General features: G+C 56.3%; 10 protein-coding genes across 10 annotated transcripts; 3 read left to right on the top strand and 7 right to left on the bottom strand.

Moving 5' to 3' along the window:
* Positions 1-156: 156 nt before the first annotated feature.
* On the top strand, positions 157-2,484 carry J7T54_000998 (Acyl-CoA dehydrogenase family member-like protein; the record flags this gene model as incomplete). Its single annotated transcript, XM_051508782.1, has 4 exons — positions 157-255; positions 308-1,365; positions 1,707-1,923; positions 1,978-2,484. The coding sequence occupies 4 exons, from the start codon at positions 157-159 to the stop codon at positions 2,482-2,484; spliced, it is 1,881 nt and encodes a 626-aa protein (XP_051360124.1).
* Positions 2,485-2,767: 283 nt separating this feature from the next.
* On the bottom strand, positions 2,768-4,690 carry J7T54_000997 (uncharacterized protein; the record flags this gene model as incomplete). Its single annotated transcript, XM_051508781.1, has 5 exons — positions 2,768-2,929; positions 2,978-3,128; positions 3,177-3,273; positions 3,324-3,634; positions 3,708-4,690. The coding sequence occupies 5 exons, from the start codon at positions 4,688-4,690 to the stop codon at positions 2,768-2,770; spliced, it is 1,704 nt and encodes a 567-aa protein (XP_051360123.1).
* Positions 4,691-5,990: 1,300 nt separating this feature from the next.
* On the bottom strand, positions 5,991-7,192 carry J7T54_000996 (Cuticle-degrading protease-like protein; the record flags this gene model as incomplete). The annotated part of the gene is made up of 2 exons (XM_051508780.1): positions 5,991-6,209; positions 6,263-7,192. 2 exons carry the CDS (start codon positions 7,190-7,192, stop codon positions 5,991-5,993), a joined length of 1,149 nt encoding a protein of 382 aa, XP_051360122.1.
* A 2,195-nt stretch (positions 7,193-9,387) lies between these two features.
* J7T54_000995 (uncharacterized protein) lies at positions 9,388-10,052 on the bottom strand (the record flags this gene model as incomplete). The annotated part of the gene is made up of 2 exons (XM_051508779.1): positions 9,388-9,578; positions 9,893-10,052. 2 exons carry the CDS (start codon positions 10,050-10,052, stop codon positions 9,388-9,390), a joined length of 351 nt encoding a protein of 116 aa, XP_051360121.1.
* Positions 10,053-12,271: 2,219 nt separating this feature from the next.
* J7T54_000994 (Sodium- and chloride-dependent GABA transporter-like protein) lies at positions 12,272-14,370 on the top strand (the record flags this gene model as incomplete). The annotated part of the gene is made up of 2 exons (XM_051508778.1): positions 12,272-12,379; positions 12,439-14,370. 2 exons carry the CDS (start codon positions 12,272-12,274, stop codon positions 14,368-14,370), a joined length of 2,040 nt encoding a protein of 679 aa, XP_051360120.1.
* A 236-nt stretch (positions 14,371-14,606) lies between these two features.
* On the bottom strand, positions 14,607-15,838 carry J7T54_000993 (uncharacterized protein; the record flags this gene model as incomplete). Its single annotated transcript, XM_051508777.1, has 3 exons — positions 14,607-15,025; positions 15,099-15,555; positions 15,728-15,838. The coding sequence occupies 3 exons, from the start codon at positions 15,836-15,838 to the stop codon at positions 14,607-14,609; spliced, it is 987 nt and encodes a 328-aa protein (XP_051360119.1).
* Positions 15,839-16,439: 601 nt separating this feature from the next.
* J7T54_000992 (uncharacterized protein) lies at positions 16,440-17,321 on the bottom strand (the record flags this gene model as incomplete). The annotated part of the gene is made up of 1 exon (XM_051508776.1): positions 16,440-17,321. The coding sequence occupies one exon, from the start codon at positions 17,319-17,321 to the stop codon at positions 16,440-16,442; it is 882 nt and encodes a 293-aa protein (XP_051360118.1).
* A 4,796-nt stretch (positions 17,322-22,117) lies between these two features.
* On the top strand, positions 22,118-23,232 carry J7T54_000991 (uncharacterized protein; the record flags this gene model as incomplete). The annotated part of the gene is made up of 3 exons (XM_051508775.1): positions 22,118-22,949; positions 23,000-23,118; positions 23,176-23,232. 3 exons carry the CDS (start codon positions 22,118-22,120, stop codon positions 23,230-23,232), a joined length of 1,008 nt encoding a protein of 335 aa, XP_051360117.1.
* A 201-nt stretch (positions 23,233-23,433) lies between these two features.
* On the bottom strand, positions 23,434-25,051 carry J7T54_000990 (aldehyde dehydrogenase (NAD(P)+); the record flags this gene model as incomplete). The annotated part of the gene is made up of 3 exons (XM_051508773.1): positions 23,434-24,614; positions 24,674-24,873; positions 24,927-25,051. The coding sequence occupies 3 exons, from the start codon at positions 25,049-25,051 to the stop codon at positions 23,434-23,436; spliced, it is 1,506 nt and encodes a 501-aa protein (XP_051360116.1).
* A 591-nt stretch (positions 25,052-25,642) lies between these two features.
* J7T54_000989 (Pfam:DUF3468) lies at positions 25,643-26,962 on the bottom strand (the record flags this gene model as incomplete). Its single annotated transcript, XM_051508772.1, has 1 exon — positions 25,643-26,962. The coding sequence occupies one exon, from the start codon at positions 26,960-26,962 to the stop codon at positions 25,643-25,645; it is 1,320 nt and encodes a 439-aa protein (XP_051360115.1).
* Between the last annotated feature and the right edge of the window lie 370 nt (positions 26,963-27,332).

The raw sequence follows: 27,332 nt of genomic DNA, 5'->3' as shown, positions 1-27,332 counted from the left end.
TCTCCGTCTGGGGTAGTGGGGAGAGTGCGGGGAAGCACCCAGGCCTCGGCAGCCACATCACACTACATCTGTCCGAGACTCCGTCATGTATTTCATTCTCTTCACGGGCAGAATCGTAGATGGGCTCACTCTTTCAAAAATAAAATAAAATAGACAATGGCTGTCTCAGTAAGGCAGCCTATTGACGTTGGAGCCCTCGAGGCCTACATAGGTCAGCACGTGCCAGGCATCAAGGTGCCCCTGGACGTGAAGCAGGTAGATCAAGCTCAGTAGCATACGCCATCACTGCTTAGCTGACTCTGCATAGTTTGGCTTTGGCCAGTCCAATCCAACCTACCAGCTCACCAGTCCAGATGGCTCCCGCTACGTGCTTCGCAAGAAGCCTCCCGGCAAGCTGATTTCCCAGGCTGCACACAAGGTCGAGCGCGAGCACCGCATCATTGAGGCCCTCGGTCCTACTAATGTCCCAGTGCCAAAGACATACTGCTTGTGCGCGGATGGCTCCGTTGTTGGCACACCATTCTACATCATGGGATTCCTGGACGGGCGGATCCTGGAGGACGCAGGTATGCCGGGCATGACTGCCGAGGAGAGAAGCAGTCATTGGAAGGCGGCCGTCAAGACTCTAGCCAAGTTCCACAGGGTCGACTTTAGAAAGGTTGGGCTAGAGGACTTTGGAAAACACAGCGACTTTTATGACCGGCAGGTCGCGACGTGGCGGCACATATCAGCAGTAGGTGTTTTCACTTCATGTTGCCTCAAGTCTGTGCTGATCAACCCCGCCAAGTCTCAAGAACAAGTGGTAGACGTCAAGACAGGGGAACCCGTCGGGCCCATCCCTCATCTCGACGAGATGCTTGCCTTTTTCTCCGACAAGCGTTATCAGCCAAAGGACCGCGCCACACTCGTCCACGGCGACTACAAGATCGACAACATGGTGTTCCACCCTAGTCGCCCGGAAGTGATCGGTCTTCTCGACTGGGAGATGGCCACTGTCGGTCATCCGCTCCTGGATCTGGCCAACATGATCCATGCGTTCCATTTGGGTCCCCTGCAGGCTAAGCTGGGCTTCCTGTCCGACACCTTCAGACCGGGGACTACGCCTGGCCTGCCGACGCCAGACGACATCATGGACTGGTATAGCGAGGAGTCGGGCTGGTATCCGAATCCAGACATGGCTTGGGCCGTTGCGTTTGCTGTGTTTCGCGCGTCAGCCATCAGTCAGGGCATTGCGGCCCGGGTGGCTGGCAGGCAAGCGACGAGCTTGGTCGCGAAGCATTACGCAGAAGCTTTCAAGCCGCTCGGGGAATATGCTTGGGAACTCGTTCAGAAAGAGAGGGACAGAGTGACTAGGCAGGCTCGTCTGTAGGCTGTCTTTGCAGCCTCGAACCCTTCACCTCGCTACAGAAATGTTTTCAAAGCCGGCCATGCCAAGTACATGGCTCCCGTTCAGTAAAGTCAGACGTCTGAAAGGATGTCCACATTCGTTCCTGATATGTTCAAGACTATCTGTGAGAGTACCTACTCGTCTTCTTCGTGATGCGCGTCGTTTTCACAGAACACCGTGGGTGTTGGGACCACAAGTGACTTGCGCACCGAACAACCACCATGTTCAGAAAGACTTGGGTAGATCTGCGGTCCTCTCCAAGGAGCTGAGAATCCTTCCTACCCTCTCACCACAACTTGTCCAAGAACCGCACGCCCAGGTCGTGGTTCTTCAAGATGGCAGACTTCCCCCAGTTCTCCCAACTAGCCCCTGAGCTGAAGCTGCTGATCTGGGACAACGCGGCCAAACTTCAGGACTACCCCTACAACATCCTCGAGCAGCGCAACGGCTCCGACATTGAAAGAATACCCAGCCTGCGCGTCATTGGCGCCGTCCACTCGTCCGTCAGCCAGGTCAATCTTGACGCCAACGCAGCCGTAAGTGAGCACCTCCAGACTCTCACGTACACGAGCCCTTATGACCATTTACAGCGCACGCTCCGCGTCGACTACGACACGTCCATTCTATACCTGGGGTTTATCTTCGACGAGCCCTGGGTCCTCACCGACCCCAACAACGACCAGCTCGTCCTGCACGACCCGGAGCCATCATGGTACTCCATCAGCAAGAGCTGCTTGAAGAAGGTGAAGCACGTCGTCATCGCCTGGCACAGCCTGTCCCTGATGTACAGCATCCACCGCCTGGCGCAGGACCTGCCGAACCTGGAGACCATGGTGTTGGACAAGACGTACTTCAACTCCGTCGACCCCTTTGGCGAGACGTGGGAGTGGGACGCCTACTGCAATGCGGATGACCTCAAGAGGACGCCTGCGCGTCGAGCTCGGTATGTACGCGCCGTGTTTGACCAGACGCCCGCCGATGATGTGAATCGCGCGTGTTCAGAGGAGGTGGCGCTAGAGAATGATGTGGCTAGGGAGTGGGAGAAGCCGCCCACCATTCGCATCATCACCATGGGTCCTCGATTTTGGTGGCAGTAGTGTGTTTTATTTGGCCAGTCCTCGTGATGGCTATTGGTTTTCCGTGAGTCTCCGTGTTTTCTGTCCTTGGCTTGTTCTTTTTTCTGTTCATGAGTGAACGCTCCCGCTTTCACAACCAGACTGACAACTGTGGGCGCGAGGCTGTGGGAAAGGATGAGGTAGCTCAGACAATGAACAAGTGCTTATTATTGCATCTCTACGAGTGACTAGTGTTGCCTACTACCTGTACGGAATTACTGCAAGTGTACTGTACCCTCTTCCCAAAGATAGCAAGTCACAAGTCTCAAACATCATGTTCGATCGGGTGCTTCTTCTCCGAGTCGTGCGAGTGGCGCGTCGCGAGACGGCCCGTGTTGATCAGATCGAACAAGCCAATCTCCCTGTTGATCTCATCCATGCGCTCAAAGTCGGCCTGCGCAGTGCCCTCGGAGCCGAAGATGATGTCCTGTGACGGGTCAGCCCTGTTGATGTTTGCGTAGCATAATAGACATACCATCTCCTCAAGCGAAAGTCGCTTGGTCTCCGGGACGAAGAACCAGATGAAGCAAGCACCCAAGAACGTCAGAAGGCCAAAGAGGATATATGTGCCATAGGTAATATTCTCCAGCATGTCGGGGGTGACCTGTCCAACGACAAAGTTATTCCTGCGCTGTTAGCCACGAGAGAGCGTCACGCAAAAAGTGTCCACGTACATCCAGTTGGAAGAAGCACCGAGCGAAACACCATACGGACGGGTGCTCAGGGGCCAAATCTCGGCAATGAGGATCCAAGCACAGGGTCCCCAGGAGTCTAGTGAACTGTCAGCACTCTTGCCCACCGTTTTTCGCCAGGCCACTCACAGCCAAAGTGGATGACAAAGAGCCAGACCATGACAACGGCAGCCCATCCCGACGCCTGCTGCGTTTCGAAGCGGTCGATATTCATGGCCAGGATGACGGCAATGATGAAATGACTGAGACTCATGCCCAGCGCGCCGACGGCGAGCACGGGCTTGCGGCCGACGCGGTCAATCCAGAGCACAGCGGGGATTGTCGCGATGAACATGACGATGCCCACCACGCCGGTCGCCAGCAAACTCGTCGTCGTCGAGGACAGCCCGAGCTGCTCGAAGATGGACGGGGCGTAGTACAAGACGGCGTTGATGCCGGACCTACAAGCTCAGTATCAGCATAATTCTCATCGCCCCCCTCGCCCCCCCCACCCAAGGCTACGCTCCAACTCACCATTGCTGGGCCGTCATGGTGACAGTAGCCACAACCACGCGCTTGAACATGGCCTTTGTCTGGAATAGGGCGAGGATGGCGACAAACTGCAGCTTTGTGGTGTTCCAGGCCGTCTGCGCCTGGAGGTGCGGGAACCTCTCGGCGATGCTGCGCTTCTCAAAGAGGCTCTGGGCCTTGATCTCGAGGAACTCGAGCTCGACGAGCTCATGGGTCCCGGGCAGATGGCGCAGATGAGACAGGACCTGGCGCGCCTCGTCCTCGCGGCCGTGGTGCAGCAGCCACCGGGGCGAAAAGGGCATCCAGAGCATGCCGAAGAAGAGGAGGAGGGCGGGCGCGACCTGGAGGCAGATGGGGACGAGCCAGGCGGCGTCGGACTGTGTCTCGAGGGTGGTGCCACCAATGTAGTTGCAGCCGTAGTTGATCCAGAAGGAGATCATGATGCCAAAGGTGATGGCGAGCTGCTGGAGGCCGACGAGGGCGCCGCGGACCTCGGGGGGCGCGCACTCGGAGTTGTAGAGGGGCACAATGGTGCTGAGGGAGCCGACGCCGATGCCGGTGATGAAGCGGCCGGCCAGGATGGGCTTGTAGCCGCCCGTGATGGAGACGGCCTGGACGACGACGCCGAGGAGGAAGAAGGCGGTGGCGATGAGGATGCCGTACTTGCGGGAGAAGATTTCGGCGGTGGCGCCGGACATGACGGCGCCGAGCCAGGCGCCGAGTTCGAGGATGGACGTGAGCCAGCCCTTGTTTGTGGGGTTGTCAATGTAGCCGTCCGTGTGCTTGCCAAAGGACGGCATGACGAGGATGCCCGAGAACATGCCCTGGTTGTAGCCGTAGAGGACGCCGCCCAGACAGGCGAAGCAGGCGATGCGGGCGACGCGCCAGTTCTTGACGAGGGCGCGCGGGCCACTCTTGCCCATGAGGGCCTGGCGGCGCTCGAGGGCGGCATCGTAGCCGGCGGTTCCAGAGGGTGCACCTCCCATGATGTGTCTGGTGGAGTTTGACGGTCGATCTTGATACTGCAAGACGTGCTGGGGCAAGCAGAACTGTTCCTCAGCCTCATCTATATATGCTCTCGCTGACCGTGCTCGGTATCTCTGCGGAGGAACACTGATCGTGGGGAGGCCCTGGTATCACGACGGGTAAATACATTGGGCAGCGCCATTCGCTGGGTGAAAGCGTCCCCGGGTCTGGGGCAATTCAGCCTATGCAGAGCACCCGTTTGGCCACGGCACACACGGACGGCACTGTCCATTATTCTCCGAGTGTGATTGTCTGTGATGTGAGGTCGTTTGTCTCGCCCTAATGCTGTAAGCCAAGCCATCATGGACTCGACCGTATCGTTGTTCGCTGGTCGTCCTCCGGCTAATTGACAGGAACGAGCTGTGTAGGATCACATTAACCGGCCAAAATACGTCCAGCAGAGGAGTACATGTACTTGGTATCTCGACATTCCCCTCGGCAGTCGCGAATGGATGTCGGTTGAGGTATCTACCTCACAGCCTAAGGTATACGGCTTTGTCTCCCTTCGGATCCGGGGACTCACCCATCTCCTCAATAACACCTCGCGGACAGTATCAAAGCAAGGACTGGGAGTCACTGAACTTATACGGTACGGGAATAATGAATCACTGACCAGGAGCACTAAACCCTAGAGCCGCGTCGGTGACAGGGGTCTGTGTGGGCAGAGCGCCCCGCCGTCGGGCATTTTGGATAAGGTACATAGTGGACGGGCCGGGCCCTTATACGCCTGAATAGGCGACCGTCGTAGCGGGAGTGTCTTTCACCATTGAATATCTGAGCGACAGCAGGTAGAGTCTGAAATGTCCATGTCTCATTCTCTACGCTTGGCTCGACTATCGTCGTGAACATGCATTCGTGACGTATGTGATGCAGTTCTCTACACCATATATCCATCGGTGCCTCATGTGCCTCATCTCATTGAGGGCATAGTATATCTATCTGCTCATTGTCGGCTGACAGCCTACTACGAGGGGGTGGGATCACCGGCCAGGGTAAGCCATTCCGCTGGGCCAGGGTGACGAGCTCACGTGACTCACCTTTACCATCGCGTCCACCCTCCAGGTGCCGATGTCCGATCAGAGTCCATGACCAAAACGTGATCCATCGCACATCACATCACATCTTCTTCGCGCTTTCACGACAGCTCACCGAGCAACGCCCATTTCATATTCAGAAAACATACATACACATTCGAAGACATTGCAAGAAAATCACCTCCCCTCGCCAAAGCCCCCCAGCTATTCTCGTTCTATCGAGACCTCACTGGTTCCCGTTGTTGATGAGCGCGGTGGTGGTGCCGTTGGGCGCGCCGGTGACGATCTGCAGGCCCGTCCTGGCAATGTACCCGCAGAGGCCGTCCATGGCCTCGCCCTTGCCGAGCAGGTACGCCGCCAGGCCAGCCACGTGCGGCGAGGCCATGGACGTGCCGTCGAGCTCCTCGGTCCTGCCGCCAGGCACGGTGGAGAGGATGCCGACGCCCTGATGACACGGTTAGCTCTGACTATACTTGATGATAGGAAAAGAACACCCACAGGCGCAATCACGTCGACGAGCTTGCCAAAGTTGGAAAAGTCGGCGAGCCGGTCGCTCGCGTCCGACGCACCGACCGTGCAGGCCTTGGGCTCGGAGGCGGGCGAGCTGCTGGCGGCATTGGCGGCCTCGTTGCCGGCCGCGACGGCGAGGAAGAGGCCCGCGTCGGCGATGGAGGCGGCCGCGTCGTTGATGGCCTGAGAGAACCCCCCGCCGAGCGACATGTTGACGACGGCGCCCTTTTCGCAGCCTCGGCGGGTGGGTGCGTCGTCGACGACCCACTCGATGCCCGCGATGATGCCCGAGTTGGTGCCCGACCCGGCGTCGTCGAGGACCTTGACGGCAAAGAGGTTGGTCTTCTTGGCCACGCCGTGGGTCCGGGCGCCAATGGTGCCGGCGCAGTGGGTGCCGTGGCCCTGGCCGTCCGTGTCGCCGTCCTGCGTAAAGTTCTCGAGCCACTGCGCGCGGCCCTCGAACTCGGGGTGGTCGACGTCGATGCCCGTGTCGAGGACGTAGGCGCAGGTGCCCTCGCCGGCCGACTCGTCGTAGGTGTAGGTGGTGCCGCCGGGGGAGGCGGAGGAGAGGCGGGCGAGGCCCCAGGGGGCGTTTGTCTGGGTGGCGGTGATGGTGACGGTGGCGTCCTGCTCAATGTAGTCGACGTTGGGGTCGTTCTGGAGGGCCCTGAGCTCGTCGTCATCGAGGCTGGCGGCGAAGCCGGCAAAGCCTCGCTGGTAGGTGTAGTCGGCGTCCGCCTTGATGGAGCTGATGGCCGAGTGGACGGCCGTCGAGACGGTGTTGGACTTCATGCGGACAATGTACTTGCCCTCAATGTGGGTGCCGCCGCGGGGGACGACGACGGGGGCGGGGCCTCGGACGGCGGACGGGGCGGCGGCCGCCATGGGCAGGAGGGCGAGGAGAGTAGAGACGAGCATGGTGAGTGTTCGAGGCTGGGCTGGGTGTAGATGTACAGGCTGAGCTGGACGTGAAAGACAGTAGAGGCAGTCTGTGCGGATCTTAGAACGAGTGAGTGGATGAGTGAGTGGATGAGTGAGTGTTGATGAGAGCCGAGGAACGACTTGATGTCGTCCTCTGGTGTCTTTTAAGTCGTCCAGGCATCGGCATCGGCATCGTGACGGGTACCTGCGTCCAGTCGAGCGTCGACGACGCCTCGACGCTCGACGATCCAGCCAGGGGAACGAGCCAATGAAGCACGCCATGTCGTCTGCTGTCGTGGCGCCTCCCTATTCAGGCCAGGCCAGGCCAGACCAGACCAGGAGCTCCGCGGAGAGGACAGGACGTCGATCGCTGGGCGGTGTCGGAGTCGACACACAGTGAGTGGCTTGACCGACGAACCGCGACCCACGACTCCGCGACGATCGACGGTCAAGCTTCGAGAAATTCGTGAGGACTGGACGCGCGCCGCTCATTGCTCCCTCTCATGGAGCAATGGCAGCCGACGATGCGTGCGACGCTGCTCGAAACCTGGATGCATGTCCGTCCTGTTGTCGTCGGTCCAACGCTGCACGCTGACTGGTGCGTGCCGAGGCGCCTTTAATGTCGCGTCCAGCCAACGATGTCGCTGCTCTCGCCCTTCAAGACAACTGGCTGCGATAAGTACTATCGTGGTCTAGACTAGCATGGAATCAAAATGCATGCCGAACGATCCAATTGCCGACGCCAGCAGGGCATGCACGCCCTGGAGAGCAAGTTTGACGGATCGCCATGTTCATGCGGGAGAACTGGACTAGCGATTGACTGGACTGCGCGCACCACGCATGAATGTCTCCGTCTCGTCGCTGTAGATCGCAAGTCAATCCCATTCTACGCGTCCGTCGTCTGGACAAATATCAGTCGACTTCTCGTCACGTCAGGGACTCAGGGGCCTAATTTTCCGTCAATATGAAATTATGGTGCCCCGTCAGTGATCTGCACATGCGTGGCACGAATCCGCTGGCGGCCGTGGAATTCGGTATCCGTCTTGTCTTTTTTAGACTGGGATATTTCTCCGTCCTCTTTTGTTTCTCGCGCCAGTGTTTCAATCATCGCTCGACTTGAACAAAAGTGCACGTCGCTGAAACGGGTGGGCAGGCAGGCAGGCAGGACAGGCGGAGATGTCGCATGCGCTGATGATCTGCTTCGTTTGGCAATGCTCCAACAGGATCTACTTGCTGCCGACATGGATGGACCCTTTGTCGCCATCAATCAACATGAAAAGGTAATTCATGGCCAGTCCGTCCCATGCAGTGCAACAAAAGTCCTCTCGTGTGATGACTGTACCTATTTGCATCGGGTCACGATGCTTCCTTGGCCGGTTCACCCGAATCTCCAAGTTTGTGACACTCGAGTGTTTCCAAACAGTTGGAACAAGCCTACTGTACACTGTCAATTTGCGTTCTGGTCGCGAGACAGCTCAATTGGACAAGCAAAGCTTCACTGCCGCTTCTCCCCAGACTACATCATCTGGCGTCGCCAAGAGGCGCCATTCGACAACCCGCAGCATGGCGGCCGATCGCTTGACACGTCTTGACCCCAATCTGGCTGTCTGACATGAGCTTGGCGATTGTCGCGCCCGTGGCTTTGCCTGCGTAGTGCGGAAAGTGGCATGACGGCGGACGGCAGGCCTGCGTTGATGCCCTTGGTGTCAGCAAACAGGTCGGGTTTTGACGTGAATAGACGCTACTCGCTCCACGGGACATGGAAGAACAATCGGACATGGAGGCTGCCTTTCAGGATGTAAATTTTCGGCCCTGCGTCGGAGAATCCCTGATCAACAAACAAGTCAGGACCTTGTGAGCGCCGCCAAAACTCTGCGCGGGAACAATTGCCTCGGCAAGCCATGTCCATGATAAGCAGCACCAAAACAACACCGCCAAGGACTCCACGGAACCTCATCATGTTGCCAGTCCGGAAGAACAAAGGAAGAGCTTCAACTGACCAGCGCACAGCATCTGCCTACACAAGCCGAGCACATCGTAAAAGGACGCAACACTCTCCGCGACCCCAACGCACCTCCTCCTGCCTGATATTCGCGTGAACCGTCAACCCCAGCCCGACTGTGCGAGGTAGCAGTTCTTGCCGTACCACGTGCCGAGGTCGTCCTCGAGTTGGACGTGGGGGTTCATGCTTCTTATCTGTCGGACGAGCATGCGCGGGCGGTGGGCGACTGGAGGTTGAGGTAGTCAATGTCGCAGAGGGTGATTTCGTATTGGACGTCCTCGGCCATGATGAGATGGCGGATCATGATGCCCATGGGGGCTCGAGTCCGTGTCCGCAAGCGCATGTCCACTCCACTGTCAGGTTCTTCCCCGTCGAACAGCGCTGTGCAGGGAATGGATTATGTGAACGGCACAGAGTTCATATGGCCAAGGCCTGTGTTGGCGGACATGTTGGCAGCAGGGACCCAACTCATAGCTGGGCGTCTGTCTGGCCTCCCGGGATGGGATGTTCTGCTAGGCTTCGACATTCTTCCATCCGGAAACACAAGCATTCGAGGTCATGATCGGGTCTGTCTGCTGCTGAGCACCCAATGTCTGGTCTCATGTCCCGGGCCGATGTGCGAGCCCAGCTCTTTGAGACTGCTGTCGGTGGCGAGTCTGGCACCAGCACGCGAAACGCTGCACCCGCGGCATGACTGTATGTCTCGTTGGACATGTCAACTGGGACTGTCCACTCCCGCGATACATTCTCCGGCGTGCCATGGGCTGGGACCATGGCGCTCGGCCGTACGCCGGAGGCTAGCCACAGCGTTGGGACTTCCCCTGGCGACATCCTTATCTTCCCTCTGCGGACCATGACTCGGTTGCTCCCACCCGACCCACAGCTAACGTTGGAATTATCGATCAGACTACGTATCAGCAGATGAATTAGAATCATGAACACTCTGTCGGGCGATAATGCATGAGAGACCGAAAGCAGAGGCGTTCCACAAATTATCATGAACTTTCTGTCGGGCGAGAATGCATGAGGGACCGAAAACACTGGCGTTCCGCAATGCGGTGTGGTACCAGTCTGCCAAGATCTCGGCAGACACCACACCTCAATTGCACGGCCGCCAAGGATCTTTGCATGTCACGCACGTACCGGTACGTACAACAAATGTCAAAGAGCTGTGTCTCCAACACAGAAAGTGACCTGGAGTCGGAGCCCCTTGCTCGGCAGCTCGGCAGCCTTGCCTCCTCTTGGCTCTGCAGGTAGGGGTCGTTGCATATCCATGCCGCAAGCCGCATGCGAGGTGACGACTGTAATCAATTACTGTGCATGTGTGCGGAGTAATTATACATACATGTATCCGTATCCGTAGCTACATCCAAGTATCGTATGATGCGTACATGTACATGTACATGTACCGACGCCCGTGCTCCCGGGGGCTGACCAATTGGCGTACTCAGAATCCGAGAAACTTCCTGTGCGACGAAAGTGTGCCCGAAAACAGGTACCGGCTCTGATAAACGCTACGCCACTTGCCGCGCTGTGCCCAGCCAATATCGAGTCCCTCTCTAACAGACAGGGGTGTGTGGGTAGTTTGTTGATCTATGGTCCTACGACAGTCGAGGAGATGAGGTCTTGGTAAGCAGCCCTTCTCCGCCATTCCAAACATGAATACTCCGTATTTGATGTCTGATACCTTGTATCGCCTGCACCCAACGACCGCTCATGGCTGACCAGCATTCATGCTCCGATACAGCACTGGGCCACTTCAGATCGTGCAATCATTGCCCCCCGAGAAGGGTGCGCGTCCACGTTCAGCCACGGTGATCCGGTCGCATAATCGTCACCGTCATTCGGAGACGGGCGGGGCGCGAGGCGTCCATCGCGTGAGACAAACCCAAATCTGGGCCCCAGTCGGCGTCTCCGATCGGCCACTGGGAACTGGAGGCTGGAGCGACCCTCTCTCTCCCCCTACACTACGTGTGAACTTGGGCGAAGCTGAGGCCAGGGCGTACGGGATCACGTCGGCATATGCACTCACCCCGGCAAGGGTCCAAGATATGTCACATTGTCGCTATCAGCTCAGCTCAGCTCAGCCCAGCCTCAACTGATAGCCGTCAAAGACAAAGGACAAAGGAGGCAGCCATCATCACGTCCAATGACGACGAGGCGGGACGGCGGGCTCCAACCTGTGCCGTGGGTGGGTTGGTTGGTGGTGGGCGGATTGACTTTTGTTGGTGTCCAGACTCCAGACTGCCAGTCCATGGATTATGACCCCATTATTAAACATTGAACTCTATCCGCCATAAGCGTACAGACGACGTACCCTTCTGGAATGCGCTACGCAGCGGGCTCCAGTACATAGCCTCCAATCTCCATTTAAGCTTGAGGCCGACCCCGCGTGGACTCGGTGGACTGATGCGTTCGAGAGTCGAGACGTCAACGTCCGCCCGGGGCAGCACCATGTTTGGCATTGCATGACACATAAAAAGGTGAGGCCGTGTGGAGAGACGGTTCTTCGCTGGAGGCTGATGGAGCAAGGCTGAGTCGACCAGCCAATGGGCCAACGGTCCTCGCATCGCCCAGTCCGCTTCAGGGACCCCAGGATCCCGTCAATGTCTGGGTCTGTTTGGCTCGTGAGACGGCCGCGGCGCGTCCGTGCGTGCGTCCGTGCATCCGGGGGAGATTGCTGGCAGCTCATTCTTTGGAGGCTTCGATTGCTTCGAGTCGCACGCAATGGTGCTTCGAGTGTGACATGGATCCATGCTGCCAAGGACCAGCTCCTAGCCGTGTGCCGAAGGCTGAAGATATCGCGGTACGTACAGTTATCCGCACCGTACGTATGTGGCACTTGCTCACGTGCAGTCGTTACGTACACACTCCGTATGTAGGTAGGTAGGTAGAAAGGTAGGTAGCTAGTCTACACGTAGATGTTTCCTTAAATGCGCCGTACTCCACGCTCGTGGCGGACCTCTCTTCCTCTCCTCCACCTTTTACTGACCACCCTCCGTTCGACTTGATCGATACTCAAACCCTCGCTAAACCGACCAGCGCAGGTCAGCCAGCGAGACAAGCCAGCAATCATGGGCTTCGCAAACAAGATCCTCCACGTGCTGTCCCCTCCAGGGGACACGGAGTCGGACGGGCGCGACAAGTTCCCCAACCGCCTCTCGTTCATCCTCGCGGCCGTTGTACGTTGTTCACTTGCGACCAGACTCCAACTTCTCTCAGAGACAGGCTAACAACCCAGGGCGGTGCCGTGGGCCTGGGCAATGTCCTCCGCTACCCGTCCGTCGTCTTCCAAAACAGCGGCCTCCAGTGGTTCATCCCGTACCTCATCGCCCTCATCTTCCTCGGCCTCCCCGTCCTGCTGCTCGAGCTCAGCCTGGGCAACGCCTACCGCGCGGGCGTCGTCACCTCTTTCAACGGCATTAACCGTCGCGCCAGGGGTGTCGGCCTCGGCGTCGTCCTCACCGGCTACATGGTCGTGTGCTACTATGTGCCCATCCTCTCGTGGGTCATGCACTACTTCCGCTCCTCATTCCAGAGCCCGCTGCCCTGGGACGGACGCGGCAACGAGTTCTACCTGCAGGACGTCATCGCCAACAAGGACCCCATCCCCGGCGAGATCAACGCCGCCGGCGACGTCGTCCGCTACACCGTCTACCCGGGCAGCGGCATGGTCGGCGAGACGGTCGGCTGGACGGCCTTTATCTGGTTCTGCGTCTGGCTCAGCATGTTCAAGGGCGTCGGCGTCACGGGCCGCGCCATCTACTTCACCATGGGCCTGCCCATTGTCATGCTCATCATCCTGCTCGGCCGCTCCGCCTCGCTCGACGACGCCGTCGTCGGCATCCGCTACTACTTTGCCGAGTGGCACGGCGAGAAGCTGGGCAGCGGCAAGATCTGGCAGGCCGCCTGCGGTCAGATCTTCTTCTCCATCGGCGTCGGTTTTGGCTACTTTACCACCTACTCGTCCTATAGCTCGCGCTTCGCCAACATTGTGCAGGACACGCTCATCATCGCCTTCAGCAACTCCATGTTTGAGATTGTCGCCGGCTTCGTCGTCTTCAGCATCGTCGGCTTCCTCGGCCTCGACCCCAACAACCCGGACGACGAGACCGCGGTCGGCACCTTCACCGTCGGCTTCCTCACCTACCCGCTCGCCCTCAGCCAAATGTCCGGGTCCAACTTCTTCTCCGTCGTCTGGTTCCTCACCATTGCCCTGCTCGGCATCAGCTCCTCCGTCGCCCTCATCGAGTCCCTCGTCACCATCCTCAACGAGAGCCTGCTCGGCAACCACGTCAAGCGCTGGAAGACGGCCTCTGCCGTTGTCTTTATTTCCTTCCTCATCTCCCTCGTCTACTGCACCCAGTTTGGCTACTACTTCCTCGACGCCGTCGACACCTGGGTCAACAACATCACCCTCCTCCTCATCGTCTGGTCCGAGATTGTCGCCATGTCCATCCTCTACCGCAAGCCCGATGTCTGCGACCAGGTCGGCAAGGTCGCCTTTTACCTCTACACGGCCACCTACGTCCTCTCCATGTTCCTCGGCGTCGTCGTCGGCCAGGCTGTGTCGCCAGCCGCCGGCGCTGGCGTCGGCTTTGGCATCTTCGTCGTCGGCACCGTGGCCAGCGTCCTCCTCGCCCGCACACCAACCTCGGTCGCCCCCCGGTTCTTTGGCCGCAGCGCAATCATCAGCAAGTGGTGGTGGCTCGCCTTCTACTCCACCAACCAGCTGCGTCGTGACTTTAACGTCATCCTCAGCCACGGCGGCAACTGGCGCATCCCCATGTTCTGGGGCCCCGTCATGCGCTACATCTCCGCCCCCATCCTCGCCATCATCGCCTCCTTTGCCTACCCGGATTTCTACGCACGCGGCCGCCTCGACCCTCTCCACATTTGCGGCTTCACCTTTGCCCACGTCGCCCTCTTCTTCGCCGTCGCCGGTCTTATCGTGCCCCGTGCCTTTGACGTCTTTGTCCAGCCTGACCGCCGCAACGAGAGCAAGATCACCGCCGCGCCCCAGGCTCTTATGCCGGGCTTTGTCGCGCGCGTCCACGAGGCCCGCAACGGTGTCGTCCACGGAGAGGAGGCTGGTACCTATGATAATACCTATGATAATGGTACGGAGCATTCTGGAAGCGGACACGGGAATGGGAAGAAGCATGAAGGGTAAAGGTTGTCTTGGGTTCCCTAAAGCAGAGTTGTATAGCTAGTACCTAGCTGCGGCAGGGTTTCTTGGCCGCCAAATGATTTCAGAAACAAGTCTTGTACGTCCGCTGTGAAACAAAGTGTAGTTGATTGCGTACCATCTTCCTCACTCATTTACCGTATCCAAGCCGATACTTCAAATAAAGTACATAGGATATGCGGGCCCGGGAATGGTGTTCGGGGTGTCAGGACATAGTTCTTCTACGCGGTCGGTTGCCTCTTTATGGTTTCTCGAAAATGCGCATCCCAACTGAGGCCCTGGGTGCTATCACGAAGGTGCTGGAAGATGGGCTTGATTTTGTTTGTCAGGTCGCACTCGTGCCTGTGTCTGCCGTTGAAGGATACGGATCCTTGTACTAGTCCTAGCTCACCCGTGTACCGGGGAGCGTGAATCCTCTCGACGCCTGATTGAATTGCATCAAAGCTGAATCCATCAAACGGCACCTGTGGTGGAGGATCATGGAGACCGAGTTCATGCAGCCCTTTGGCAAGGAGGCCAAGCTGGAACGCTGCGCAGTTAAAGGAGCAAGGCGGTTCATGCTTGTAGAAGCTTCGCAGGAGCGCATGCACCTGTCCGATAGCTTTTGACACGAGGTCCTGTCTGGCCTTCTCAAGAGCATCTTGAAAAGATGAAAGAAAAGAAAAAGGTTAGAAATGCACGCAATGTGTAGACAGCACCCACTTCCTACGTACCTCGAATAAGTGCCAAGGGCGGCAAGTCTAAATGGTGTATCGGCCCCCGAGAATGCAACAGATAGACCCTGGTCAGCTTCTGGAACATTTCCTTCTCTTGGAAAATGCAGGACACGAGCAGCCGGAGCAGGAAGTCAGCGCCGTACTGCCAGGTAGCCGGGCTCTCGATCTGCTCAACCCAGACCTGGAAAAAGAAGTCGACAGCCTTGTGCAGCTTGTAGTAATCTACAACGACAGCCACCTTAGCCAGAAGGTCGAGACTTATTTTCCGAGGGACCTGGTGAGACTGTCCGTGAACAATGGACATGACCAGCCGGAATGCCTCGGGGTTCATGTTCTCGGCACGCACGACGTGGGCGAAGTCACCAGACGCGGACACGCTCTCGGCGAACCCCTTTGTCAAGGCACTGTGAAAGTAATCCGAAGCCAAGATCAGATGGCGCGACGAGAGACGCATCTTGATCTCGGCTTCAGGTCGTATCAGTACAAATCTTGTATGCCCTTGATTGAGGTTGCTTGGTACTTAGGGCGGGCGGTTTTGGGAATGGACCGCCGAGGGCAAGGGGCATCATCAACTCGCCCAGATTTGTTAACGGGTTGCTGTGCTGTGGCAGATGATTCGGCCAAACTCTTCCTAGGTTCACGTTCGCCCAAGTCGTTTGAGGGTGACTGAGGATGAGCAGCGTGTCGCCGGCCGCATCAAAGTCGTCGGACGTGTCAAACGTCAATGGCGTGGTCATCTTGAAGAGCGAGGCCGATTGAAAAGCGCGTGGTCTCTGGTTGATGGAAACATGCACAAGGAAAGAGAGCTGCTGAAAGTATAGCGTTGGGGAATTGCGGGATGTTATCCTATGCGTTAATTACATAACGGGGTCCTATTCGGAACCCAGATCTCAACGAGCAAGGCCCTCTTTGTGGTCTGGTTCCCGTACGAAACACCAGAGATGCGCAGCTGCAAAATGTTCATGTCGAAGATAGAATTGACACAGCAGCTGTTTGATATGGACGAGGTCAAGGACGAACGAGTTGAAGTAGTGATTTAACTACCCTGTAGCGTGCCGCTTAGAGCGCGACGGGTATGTAAACCACTGGTTCCTCTGGGCATCACTCAGTATTGTTTATACCCCTCGAGTTACTCTTTTTCAGTACCGCCGGTTGCTCATAAATCAAGCACAGGCCCATAAACAAAAGCATTTACATAACTGTGGTGGCAATATTGCAGCAACTTTGAAGGATGATTACCTATTGGATACGCACAGGAGAAACCCAGCCAGGTGTTATGTCAACCATTACTGAGATTCTATCATGAACTCAAAACACGGAGAATCTTTCCTATGTACCTCATGATAGATCATCTATACCAAATATACCATCCTCATGCATCTGCCGCACGACAGGATAGACAGCCCGCGCAAAGTTGCTTCTCCTTTCTAACACATATCGTGGTGTGATCTTTTCGAAATTAGGGACTTTATGACCCCATCGAGCCGCCGTGAAAGCATGCAAGAGGTACGTGGACGACCAGTCTCGTGCCCAGTCGGGGTAATCTCCAGGCGTCTCCCACCGATCATCGAATGCTTCGTCGTACGTCGGCAGCGGACTTGTATCAGTCGCGTTAACCAAGCTGGATGGGACATCATCGTGTGGCTCGAAAAGCTTGTCGGTATCATCATTTTCCCAGCTTCCAGGCGCAAAGGCATCGCGCTCCATGATGAGCATCTCTCCCGGTTCGCGGACGAGGCGTTCTCCGAACTTTGTGATCACCTCGTTGCTATGCGTCGTCCAGCCTCCTGTGTAGGCAGTGTGCATCCCGTGCATCCACAGCTCGACCATCTTTCCGCCTTTAACGGACATAAAGACGCCACTGTTGATCTGGCCGCCTAGCTGTCTGCCTGCAATCGCTTTGAACCCGCTTTCTCGGAGGATGCGTATGTCTCGCAGCGCGTGGACGTCGAAGTCGATGTATACCCCACCAAGCTCATGAACTTGTTTCACCCGTACGAAATCGGATCTGTGCTCCATGCCTTGGATTTCCTTGCCGGTGTTCGTATGCGTTGGCGCTTCGACTGTGTTAATGCGGAGGTTATCGAACATATCGAAGATGAGCTTGTTCCATTTCCCAGACTGTCCCTCGCGTGCTCGTGTTATCGCCTGCCCTTGTTCGTCGGCATTGGTGTGGAGGTAGATGATGTCTGGTTTCCAGTAGTACCATGCAGCGTACATGGAAAGGAAGTGCTTGAATTGGAACGAAAAGTCCTTTTCGGGGTCCGAGAGAACGAACACAAAGTGGACGTGGTTGGGAATGTATTCATGTTCAGTCGTCGCGGGCGTGTCGCAGGTCACTGACACCGGAGAGTTTGATGCTGGAGCGTCTGTTGAGGGAGGGCGCGACGATATGCTGAGTGTGTCCGCACCTAATGATGCGTAAAAAAGGAGATTCAATGTCAGAATAAAAATGCCGAACGACAGAATGATCGCTTTGGTGGAAATAAGGCTCCATGTCATGAACAACCGCGATGTCCCCGAATTCGGGGTCATGGCGGAGATGTCGGCAAGGTGAGTACTTCAATAAAAGAAAAGAGAAACAGAAATACAAGCATCTACTCCGTAGAAGTAATCGCTCTCGCTCGTCGCTTGAAATGAATGAAGAGGAAAGCGTGCAGAAACCACCGCTCGGGGGGGAATTGTTTGTCGTGAGTAAGCCCCCTAATCCTAGGCGCGGTACGGTACGGTACGGCACGAGGTAGATGCGGCCCGCCAGGTGAAAAAAAGGAATGGGGAGAGGTTAATTATGGAAAGGCTCCCGGTGGCTAGTGTCAAGGCGGGACGGCGATTGTCGTTGGTCAGCTTGCAGCACGTACATATGACTAGACCAATGAGCCGAGTGGAGTATTGCGCAGAGCTTGCTTTCAGGTCTTGAGTATTCAAGTGAGAAATATCACGACCTGGCCCGTCCGAGGCTTTGAATATTTAATCCCAGTGTCTTGAATCATCCTCTTGATCGTTCAGCTTCGGACGATGGAATGTGCATGTCGGCTCTGCTCAAACGCAAACTGCATCCTGGACGTCCTCAGCGAGCAGGGGAGATATGGCTCAGAGACGACGTCCATTGGCCCATGACAGGGATAATCCATATTGAGCATCTTGGCGCTCGCGGCCCCAGATCCCGATGCTCGAGCGGCTCAATTCGGCATCTGATTAGCCCGTTCTCAACACATCTCCTGTCGTAAGCAGTGATTGGCCTAGTAGGGCATGGATCTTTGAGGTCGGCCTGACGCCAAGAGTGGTGGTTGCGGCGATGTTGATTGCGACGAGGCTCGCTGAAGAAGATTGGATTCACGAGGCACCCTATTCATCGCGTTGATGCAGAAGCTAGAGCCTGTGTTCGTATTAGGGATTTGAGGGTATCCAGAAACTATAGCCTTTGCGGCCTTTCACGTCAACAAGGTATGTCGATAGAATACGGCGGCACGCTTGGACCAAGTGACGCCCATGCACATGGACTGTGCCGCTTTCGTGCTCAGCTTCATGCGAAGAAACTGTATTCTCATGCTGTTGGTCCACCCCTGTTTCTCTGCCGCGAAGATTCAGCTCCTTGGCTCAGATTCGGTATCGTGTCCCTGTCCAGTGGCATCGGGACAATTGCCGCCGTCTCTGGACATGTGCACGTCGCTTTTGCTTGGTCTCCTTCATCTGTGCTGAGTTCGTGATATTACCTGGCACACGCAAGTAACACTCCTCAAGGAACTACCCGTTTTTTCCGGGCGACTCGATCTATTTATCATCGAGTCCGAACCTCTTGACACTTCCAAACACCAATATGGGAACATTCACGGGTCTTCAAGGCACTGTCCTCGGCCCTCTCACGACGTCGTGGGAAGCACCATCGTTCTGCAGTGCGCACATACTGCCTTGCTCAACATGCTCAGAAGGCTTCCGTGGGCAATCATGCGTGGTTGGGCAGGATGGCAAGGCAAGCGAGCAGGATCACACCAGTTGCTGGCCACCAGCGACTGCGAGAGCGGGCACGCCAGTACATCCGTTTGTTGGCTGGGGCTTCTACTCTCCGGGAACCGAATGCCCCACAGGATATTCAGCAGCTTGCACCGCTCGCTACGGCAAAGGACCCGAGTGGAAGATTCAGTTTGATCTGCAAGAAGGCGAGACGGCAGTGGGTTGTTGTCCAACGTGAGTTCACCATCCACTGCATTGGAAGCCTCCCTTGACTGACTCGCATACGAAAAGGGGTTTCGAATGTACCAACCGAAATGGTAATACATGCATCCAGATTGCGGGAACACAAACGGGTGAAAATGTGGTGGCACAGACCGGGACCTGCTCAGGCACCGAGCTTGCCAACATCCGAGCGGCGACGTTTCCCGACGAGATTACTATTACAGCCACCCGGGAAGATGACGATGAGAAGTCTACCGAGACAGAGATAGTCAGGCGCGAAATGACTCTGCTGGCCCCCATGATTCAGATCAACTACCAGTCTTCTGACCGCTTACCGACCGAAACGGACCGGACCTCCACAAGTTACAGCACCACGGGGAGTGGTCCAGGGAACACCGAGACTGGGCAGGAACAGCCCCAGGACTTGGGAGATGCAGCCACGTCCGGGATCTCTGGCGGAAAGATTGGCATGATAGTTGGAGTGACAGTCGGTGGGCTTCTGGCAGTTGCTGGTGCCGCTTGGTTCATCTGGCGGCAAAGGAAGCGGAACAGGACGAGGAATCCAACGGCAGTTGAGTATCACGCCTCTCCTAGTGATATTCACGAGCCGAAGGACCGTAACGATAATAATACCTGGATGTATCCGGCGGAAATGCCAGGTCAGCATGCCCCTGTAGAGTTACCGGGTAGCTATGCACCTGCTGGACGATAGGTCTATAAACGTCAACATTCAAATCATGGCTCATTCTTTGGATATTTCCTACAACTGGTGGAACCTTCTTTCCGGCATTCCGGATGTTTTTGATGATTTATGTATGCATCTAGAACCGCCTTGTTGGCACCGGCATTTGGACATGGAGTTTGCGCTAGATCACAATAGCTCTGTCCCGAAAATACCACAAAATGGGTGGACTCACTAGTAATTCCACTCTAGATACTAGCGTCCAACTAACAGAGGACAGTATGCGGTGGAATCAGAGTGTTCAATTTCATAATTACAATGTTTCCAATGCCTCTTTAATCGACGTGAACAACTAGTGTTCCCGGGACCGGCCGCCGGCGTGGGGTCCGCGGACCGCGGACCACACCGGGGTGAATCGCGGGTTCCATCTCATGTACTCCGGATCGGCCTCCTTGCGCTAGTCTTGGGTGTATTCCGTTGGTCTCGTCAGGAAGTGACGCGAATCCAGTTCCCCAAGGGTTCCAGGTCAGCTCAAACTGACTCTCAACCCCTCACCGTCATCTCCATCCTTATCCTCCACTTGCAACCGCCATGGTAGATGAAAAGGGCATCCAAGAGCCGGGGTACTTTAGTATATGTTACTTTTGAGAGAAAGTACTGTCATTGCGGGAATTATTTTATCAAAGAAGCCTTGAAACCATAAAGCTCCGTATTGGACACCGCAGACTGCACGTCACTCAGGTAGTGAATTCCTCATGAATGAGGCCGACCCAAATACGTGGAAAACCAACGCGACCATGGTCTGGGAATATACTGGCTTCTATCCACGTCGGTTTGAGTGGCCATGGCACACGAGACTAGGCTCCGGGCGGATGGAAAAGAGGACAATTGTAATGGCCTCGTGGAATTTTACGTGCCTCAGTTTGTAAGCCACACAGTTGCATCCCACAGTAGCCGTGATCTGACTCATGCAGATTCAACCAAGTGTACTACCTGCAGGGCCCAGATAGCCAGTGCTGAAGAAAAGTGACAGCCATGATACCTTGGACCGCAAGGCTCAAAGTTGGCTTCAACAGAAGATGGCTCCCCTGCTTCCTTGAGTTGGAGTTGGACACAGGTGTTGTCGCTCATCGACCAGAATACCGAACATGGTTGGTGAATCTATGGCGATCTTGGCGAGAAGCATTAGTTGTTGAAATAGCAATTCTCATGGGAAGGAAGAATATTTTACCGGATAACTAACAAAAAAGAACCGGATGGCGATAACAGCTCAATAGACTATCGCCTCATCATCGAGTTATCTCTATGCTTGGGTCGTCTGTTCTTCGAGTGTACCTCAGATTCGTGACTGAATATCCGAAGCGTGCAAGGCGACTGAGTGATGGTCTAGATGACTACCCTACGTGGCCTATGCCTGAGTCATATTAATTATGCCTTCTAAAGTACGGAGTGAACTGGATACGGCAGAAAGCGGCAAGTGGTATCCACTTCATGGCGCTTTGGATTCTTGAACTCGCGAGAATAGAGAGATATGTTACCTTGGAAGAAATAAGCGAGATAATACTGAAACCGAGAGCATGCTTTCGGGAACTGGCTTTGATCGCCATATTCTGTTTCTCTCCTTGAGTAGCAGCATAACGTTGCCAGCCCGCTACGAACCTGGTATTCAACAATAAGAATCCCATTTGCTTCTGCTTGAAAAAGTGAAGAATGCCGCAACGGTCAAATACCTTGTCTCTCTCCCAAGTGCGCTCCTTGCTGCCTCTTGTGAACCTCGTACTGCAGACTTCCCGGATCTTCCACATTGGAGCACCATGCCCCTCGCCGCCTAGCCTTCAAAACAACGGACACCAAATTGAGTTCTGAAAACAGCCTACAGCATGAATCACATCCGGACAGACAAACGCAGACCGGATGTATCCCGTGATTGTGTGCCGTATGCGGAGTGACCATATGCTGGTACCTGTTGGGAGTGAACAACGAACATTTGCTTGCGCATTGTGCATGTGTCTCCATGTTCTTAGTTCATCCTCACCTTTACATACAAAAGTTATCATGCTCTGACAAAGGTCGCCCTGTATTGAATAAATTACCGTCGATTCCCTTTATTTTCAACGTATCTGGCCCCATCTACAAACCCTACTCAAACTTGAAGGTCAAGATGACGTCTTCCACGCCAACCCCATCAGGCTACGTCCACGAGGATGCCTTCGACTCAGGCTTCCTTCCAGTTGGCGACATCCACAAGGTCTGGTACGCTCAATACGGCGCGCCCAACGGTCGGCCTGTCATGTTCCTCCACGGCGGCCCCGGAGGCGGCACAAAAGTCGCCAACACATGCTTCTTTGACCCCAAAGTCTATCGCGTGGTCCTCATGGACCAGCGCGGCGCAGGCAAGTCGGCACCCGTGGCTGAGATTCGCGACAATACCACGCACCATCTCATCGAAGATATTGAGCAGCTGCGAAAGCACCTGGGAATCGAGAAATGGGCCATGGTCTTTGGCGGCTCGTGGGGATCATCCCTTGCACTCGCGTACGCACAGACACACCCACAGATGACAGGCGCTCTCGTACTCCGAGGAATCTTCACTGTGCGAAAGAGCGAGCTGGTGAACAATTACGCCCCGTACGGGGTCATCAGCCAGGTCTTCCCAGAAGAATACGACGAGCTCATGAACCACCTGCGCTCCCAGTCCACGATGGACTCTCAGAGCTTGAACGACCCAGCCACGATGCTGAGCGAGTACTATCGCCTCCTGTGCCACGAAGACCCTCGCATCCATAAGGCCGCCGCGCTTGTCTGGAACAAGTACGAGACCACGGCCAGTACACTGGCACGCGACCCGGGTCTCGTTCGAAAAATAGTCCGCGCGGAGAACTGGAGCATTCAACAAGCCCGCATTGAATGCCATTACTTTGTTCACCAGGCGTGGCTCGAGGATGGGATCCTGCTGAAGCCGACCAGCCTGGAGCGCATCAAGGATATACCATGTATGTGTGTTTGATAAAATTGTCGCGATATTGAAACTCAACAAACGCAGGTGAGATCGTCCAGGGCCGCTACGACATGGTGTGCCCGGCGCGCACCGCATGGGAGCTACACAAGGGGCTGAAGAATTCGACGCTGCATATGATCCCCGACGCTGGACATAGCGCAAATGTACGTCCGCCAAGGAAGCGAGAAAAGGCTGCAGGAAGACCACTGACATATGCATAGGAACACGGTATAAAGGCCAAGCTGATTGAGATCTGCGACAGCATGGCGCGGATGTAAGCGTGGCTTGAATTTGACATACACGGGCTACACCAGTTATCAATAGCTGAACACTGCGGGCTATATAACATGGAAAATTTGCTTGACTGGGAGACTTGCTTAGGGAAGAAACGGAAGATTTGCTAGAATAGTATCATTCGAGAGCTCGCCCAGTCCCTTTTGTGTTCCGATATGGACCTCCTAAATATCCGTCCGTCCCACTCACAACTTGCTCCCCATATTCACATGCACAGCCTTGATCTGCGAGTAAGCCTCCAGCCCAGCCTCACCAAGCTCCCTTCCAATCCCACTCTGCTTCACACCGCCAAACGGAATCCGGGGGTCCGAATCCTGGCTGCTGTTGATCCAGACCATACCCGCCTCGATCCGCTCCGCCATCCTGTGGCCTCTTTCCATATCCTTTGTGAAGATGGACGACCCGAGACCGTACGTCGAGTCGTTCGCGAGTGCCAGCGCCTCTTCTTCCGTCTTGAAACGGCACACGGCCACGACCGGACCAAAGATCTCCTCCTTAAACACACGCATCGACGGCTTGACATCTGTGAACACGGTCGGTGCAATGAAGAACCCCTGACCGCCCTGGTCTTCTCGAAGTGTCTTCCCGCCGGTAGCCACTTTGGCCCCCTCATCCTGGCCAATGTTGATGTACTCCAGAATGCGCTTATACTGGGCCTCTGACACCTGCGGGCCTTGGTATGTGCTGGTCTCCCATTGACTTCCCACCTTGCTGACAGTCTTGATCGTCTTGAGGAAGGTCTCCATGAAGCTTTCATACACACTCTCCTGCACGAGAATGCGGGATGTCGCCGTGCAGATCTGGCCTTGGTTGGAGAAGATGCCGAGATGGGCCCATTTCGCCGCCTGCTCGAGGTCCGCATCGTCAAAGACCAAGAGTGGTGACTTGCCACCGGTCTCTAGCGTGATGTTCTTGAGCGTCTTGGCGGCAGCGCCCATGATCTGCTTGGCTGTCGCTGTCGAGCCCGTAAAGGCAATCTTGTCGACTAGCGGGTGTTGCGACAGCGGCGAACCAGCCTCCGCACCGAGTCCGTTGATAATGTTCACGACACCCGGGGGGAAACCAGCTTCTTTGATCAAGGTTCCCAGGACCAAGATGGACAGTGGCGTTTGCTCTGCCGCCTTGATCACGATAGTGTTGCCGCACGCGAGGGCCGGGCCGAGCTTCCAGGCGGCCATGCCCAATGGATAGTTCCACGGGATAATCTGGCCAACGACGCCAATGGGCTGACGGAGCGTGTAGGCAAACTTCTGGCGGGTAGTGCTGATTGTCTGGCCAAACACCTTATCCGCCCAGCCGGCGTAGTAGCGAAATGTCGTGGCAACCTCCACAATGTCCCCTTCCAATGCGTCCGCGTACGTTTTGCCTGCGCAGCTTGTCAGCAGGGCACACCACACACACAGTCCACGGGTGAGAGGCACTCACCATTGTCCCAGGCCTCGATGGTGGCGAGCATCTCCCGGTTCTGCTCGATCAGATCTGCGAGCTTGTACATGAGGTGTCCGCGGTCAGTCGGGGCAAGGTCTGCCCAGGCAGGGTCATGCAGCGCCTTCTTCGCGGCTTGCACGGCCTTGTCGACATCTTGCGCGTTGGCTGCGGCGACGGAAGCAATGGGCTTTTCGGTGCTGGGACACGTCAGTGGTCTTGCGCCTTCCAGGGCATGTCTGGCGCGACTCACGCTGGGTCAATCGAGGTAATCGTCTTCTCGCTCGACGAAGGGACGAACTCGTTGTTTATGAAAAGACCCGTAGGTTGTGTGTACTTGCGCCCATTGGGGGCTTCAAGGTCTACGGAGAGAGGCATGATAATGGTGCTCTAATGGGGATGACTGGGGGGGGCATGTAAGTGAGCAAGATATCGCAAGGTGAGATGATTTTAAGGCGACACTGCGATGGTAAGTGAAGGAGCTCGACGCGTTATCAGCACCTTCGCCTCGGCTGGCTCTGGAGCGGAGCAGGCGGATGCCCCCATGTTCTCATGGAAAAACAGTGTAGCATGTTCCATCCATCCATTGGAGAAGAGGGTGATGAGAGACTGGCACAACAGATACGTCGGTGAGGTGGGGGTGGGAACCCTGAACAGCCGGTTCCGGTCCGGGGTTCGCCAGGTGGATGAGCATAAAGACACACGCCCATGGTGTTGGACCCGAATATTCCCCAAAGTGGTAAAACAGCCATCCTCCCCAAGAAGCGTCCCCTCCTTCTTGGAGTCCCGAGTCGGATGTAGGCTGATGATCACGTCCCCGCATGGACGCTCCTCTCTCTGGCTTGGCTCGAGCGGCAAGTGACGGACTGTAGAATTGAAGATGGATAGTCTTGGCACTTGTACATCTTCGCGCTGACCTGTTAAGCGTATGCCATGCATTGATAAGATACAGGAATTAGATAGAAAATTTTACAGGATGAGCACCTGCCCCCCTAAATGAGAAAACATGGCCGTCCAAGTCATCTCTGTCGGCTGCTGCGCCCACACGGCATTCACACAGTCTGCCATGGCCTTGATGGAGGCAAAACGCATCTTGTCGCGGATAAAGTCCAAAAGGTCCACGACCTCCGCCCGCTGCTGACTTGACAGCGCATGCGCGCCCGCCACAAACAGCGGGAACAGGATACAATGCAGCGCCTTGGAAGGCTTGGATATCTCCGAAATACACGTCAAACAGGATTGCACGCTCGTCTGCACAAGATGGTGGTGGGTCGGTAGGCCGCAGACCGCCCGATAGAGGAAGATGAGTGCCGCGCACTGAAACGACCGAATCAACGCGATGGCGTGGACGGCATCAGCAGTATCGTAGACCTTGTCCTGTGGACTAGCCTCCCCGTCCACGACGGTTTGGGGTGAGCGTGGCATGTTCTCCCATGCAAATGCCACTTCAAAGTTACGGATCTCGTCCATGGACAGTTCCACGACGCCCCGGGCTATGGATTCGTGGTAGAATGCCATGGCACTCATCTCCCGCAGGACCGTGGCGAGCGAACCTCGTCCGAGGGGATCACGTCCCCACCACACGGCTCCTTCGTCCACGGCCTGCCATATGTCAGGGGCGTACGACGGTGCGGTACCTTGCAGCATTGCGGTCGTCAAGTCGGCGGACGCAAACTCGGCCAGTAGCATCTGCATGGGCTCTGGACCGGATCGCAGAACACTGACAAAGCCACCCATTTGGGCGAGGATGGCTGTAACGCCCTGGCGATGACTGGCTGTCGACGCATCGGCCCCGTTCGGTTCCAGGAATCCGTCGTGCAGGTGCAGTAGTACCACAGCGAAGAGCAGCACAAGCAAGGAGCCTGGGAGTCCCCTTGCTTCGGTGCAGCAATGGTCAATCTCCGATTTGATGGCCGCGAGGCACTCGAGTCGTCGGACGTTGAAGGTAGAGCCCCGGTCAGTGCCGTTCTGCAGAATGCGATGCGACTCCGAGAGCACGCACGCGGCCAGAAGCACGACGCGATGCTCGAGAGCGACGGGGAGAGGCGGGGGGCAGATCTCCTCGGATGTCTGGAGCAGCGGCCAGACGCGACAGTGGAAGTAGTCGAGTGCCCTCTTCTCGCTCCACTCGAGGCCGTTGTTGCCCAGCCCCGGTACGACCTGCTGCAGGCCTGGCGCGGCGCGGACGGGTGCGCGTGTGCTCCATCTGATCAGTTGGGCGTTGTAGTCGCAGTTCGCGCCCGACTTTGCGCAGCGCAGACAGACAGGCTTGGTGAGGTCGCATTTCATGCGGCGCTTCTTGCAAGGCCAGCATGAACCCTCCACGACCCGGATCCTCACCATGGAGACGTTTGTGCTCGGCAGGCGAAGAAATGGCGCCGATTAGAGGAGGCGGCTGGAGGCGTGGATGCTGCTCAGCCACTGGACTCGCTGGTGCAGCATGAACGAGTCTGCGTCCTCTCGGTGAGCGCGACGTACTTCCAGCATCTCCTGGGCGCTGCCGGGCAGCAAGCTCGTCGATGCTGCGTGGGGTGAGGCGTGGCGTTTGTGATGCTGGATGTTGATGGTGAGGATTGCTTCTGGGTGATTTTGGCGATTGCTCACAGCCCCTCAGACGGATCTTGTAAGCCCGAAAGCCGAACGTGAGACAACTGAAGAG

This window comes from Emericellopsis cladophorae (assembly GCF_022114955.1).
Source record: "Emericellopsis cladophorae strain MUM 19.33 chromosome Unknown NODE_49_length_168633_cov_116_125306, whole genome shotgun sequence".
NCBI classification, from domain to species: domain Eukaryota; kingdom Fungi; phylum Ascomycota; class Sordariomycetes; order Hypocreales; family Bionectriaceae; genus Emericellopsis; species Emericellopsis cladophorae.
The sequence above is the reverse complement of the archived record's forward strand: the minus strand, read 5'-3'. Positions and strand labels throughout refer to the sequence as shown.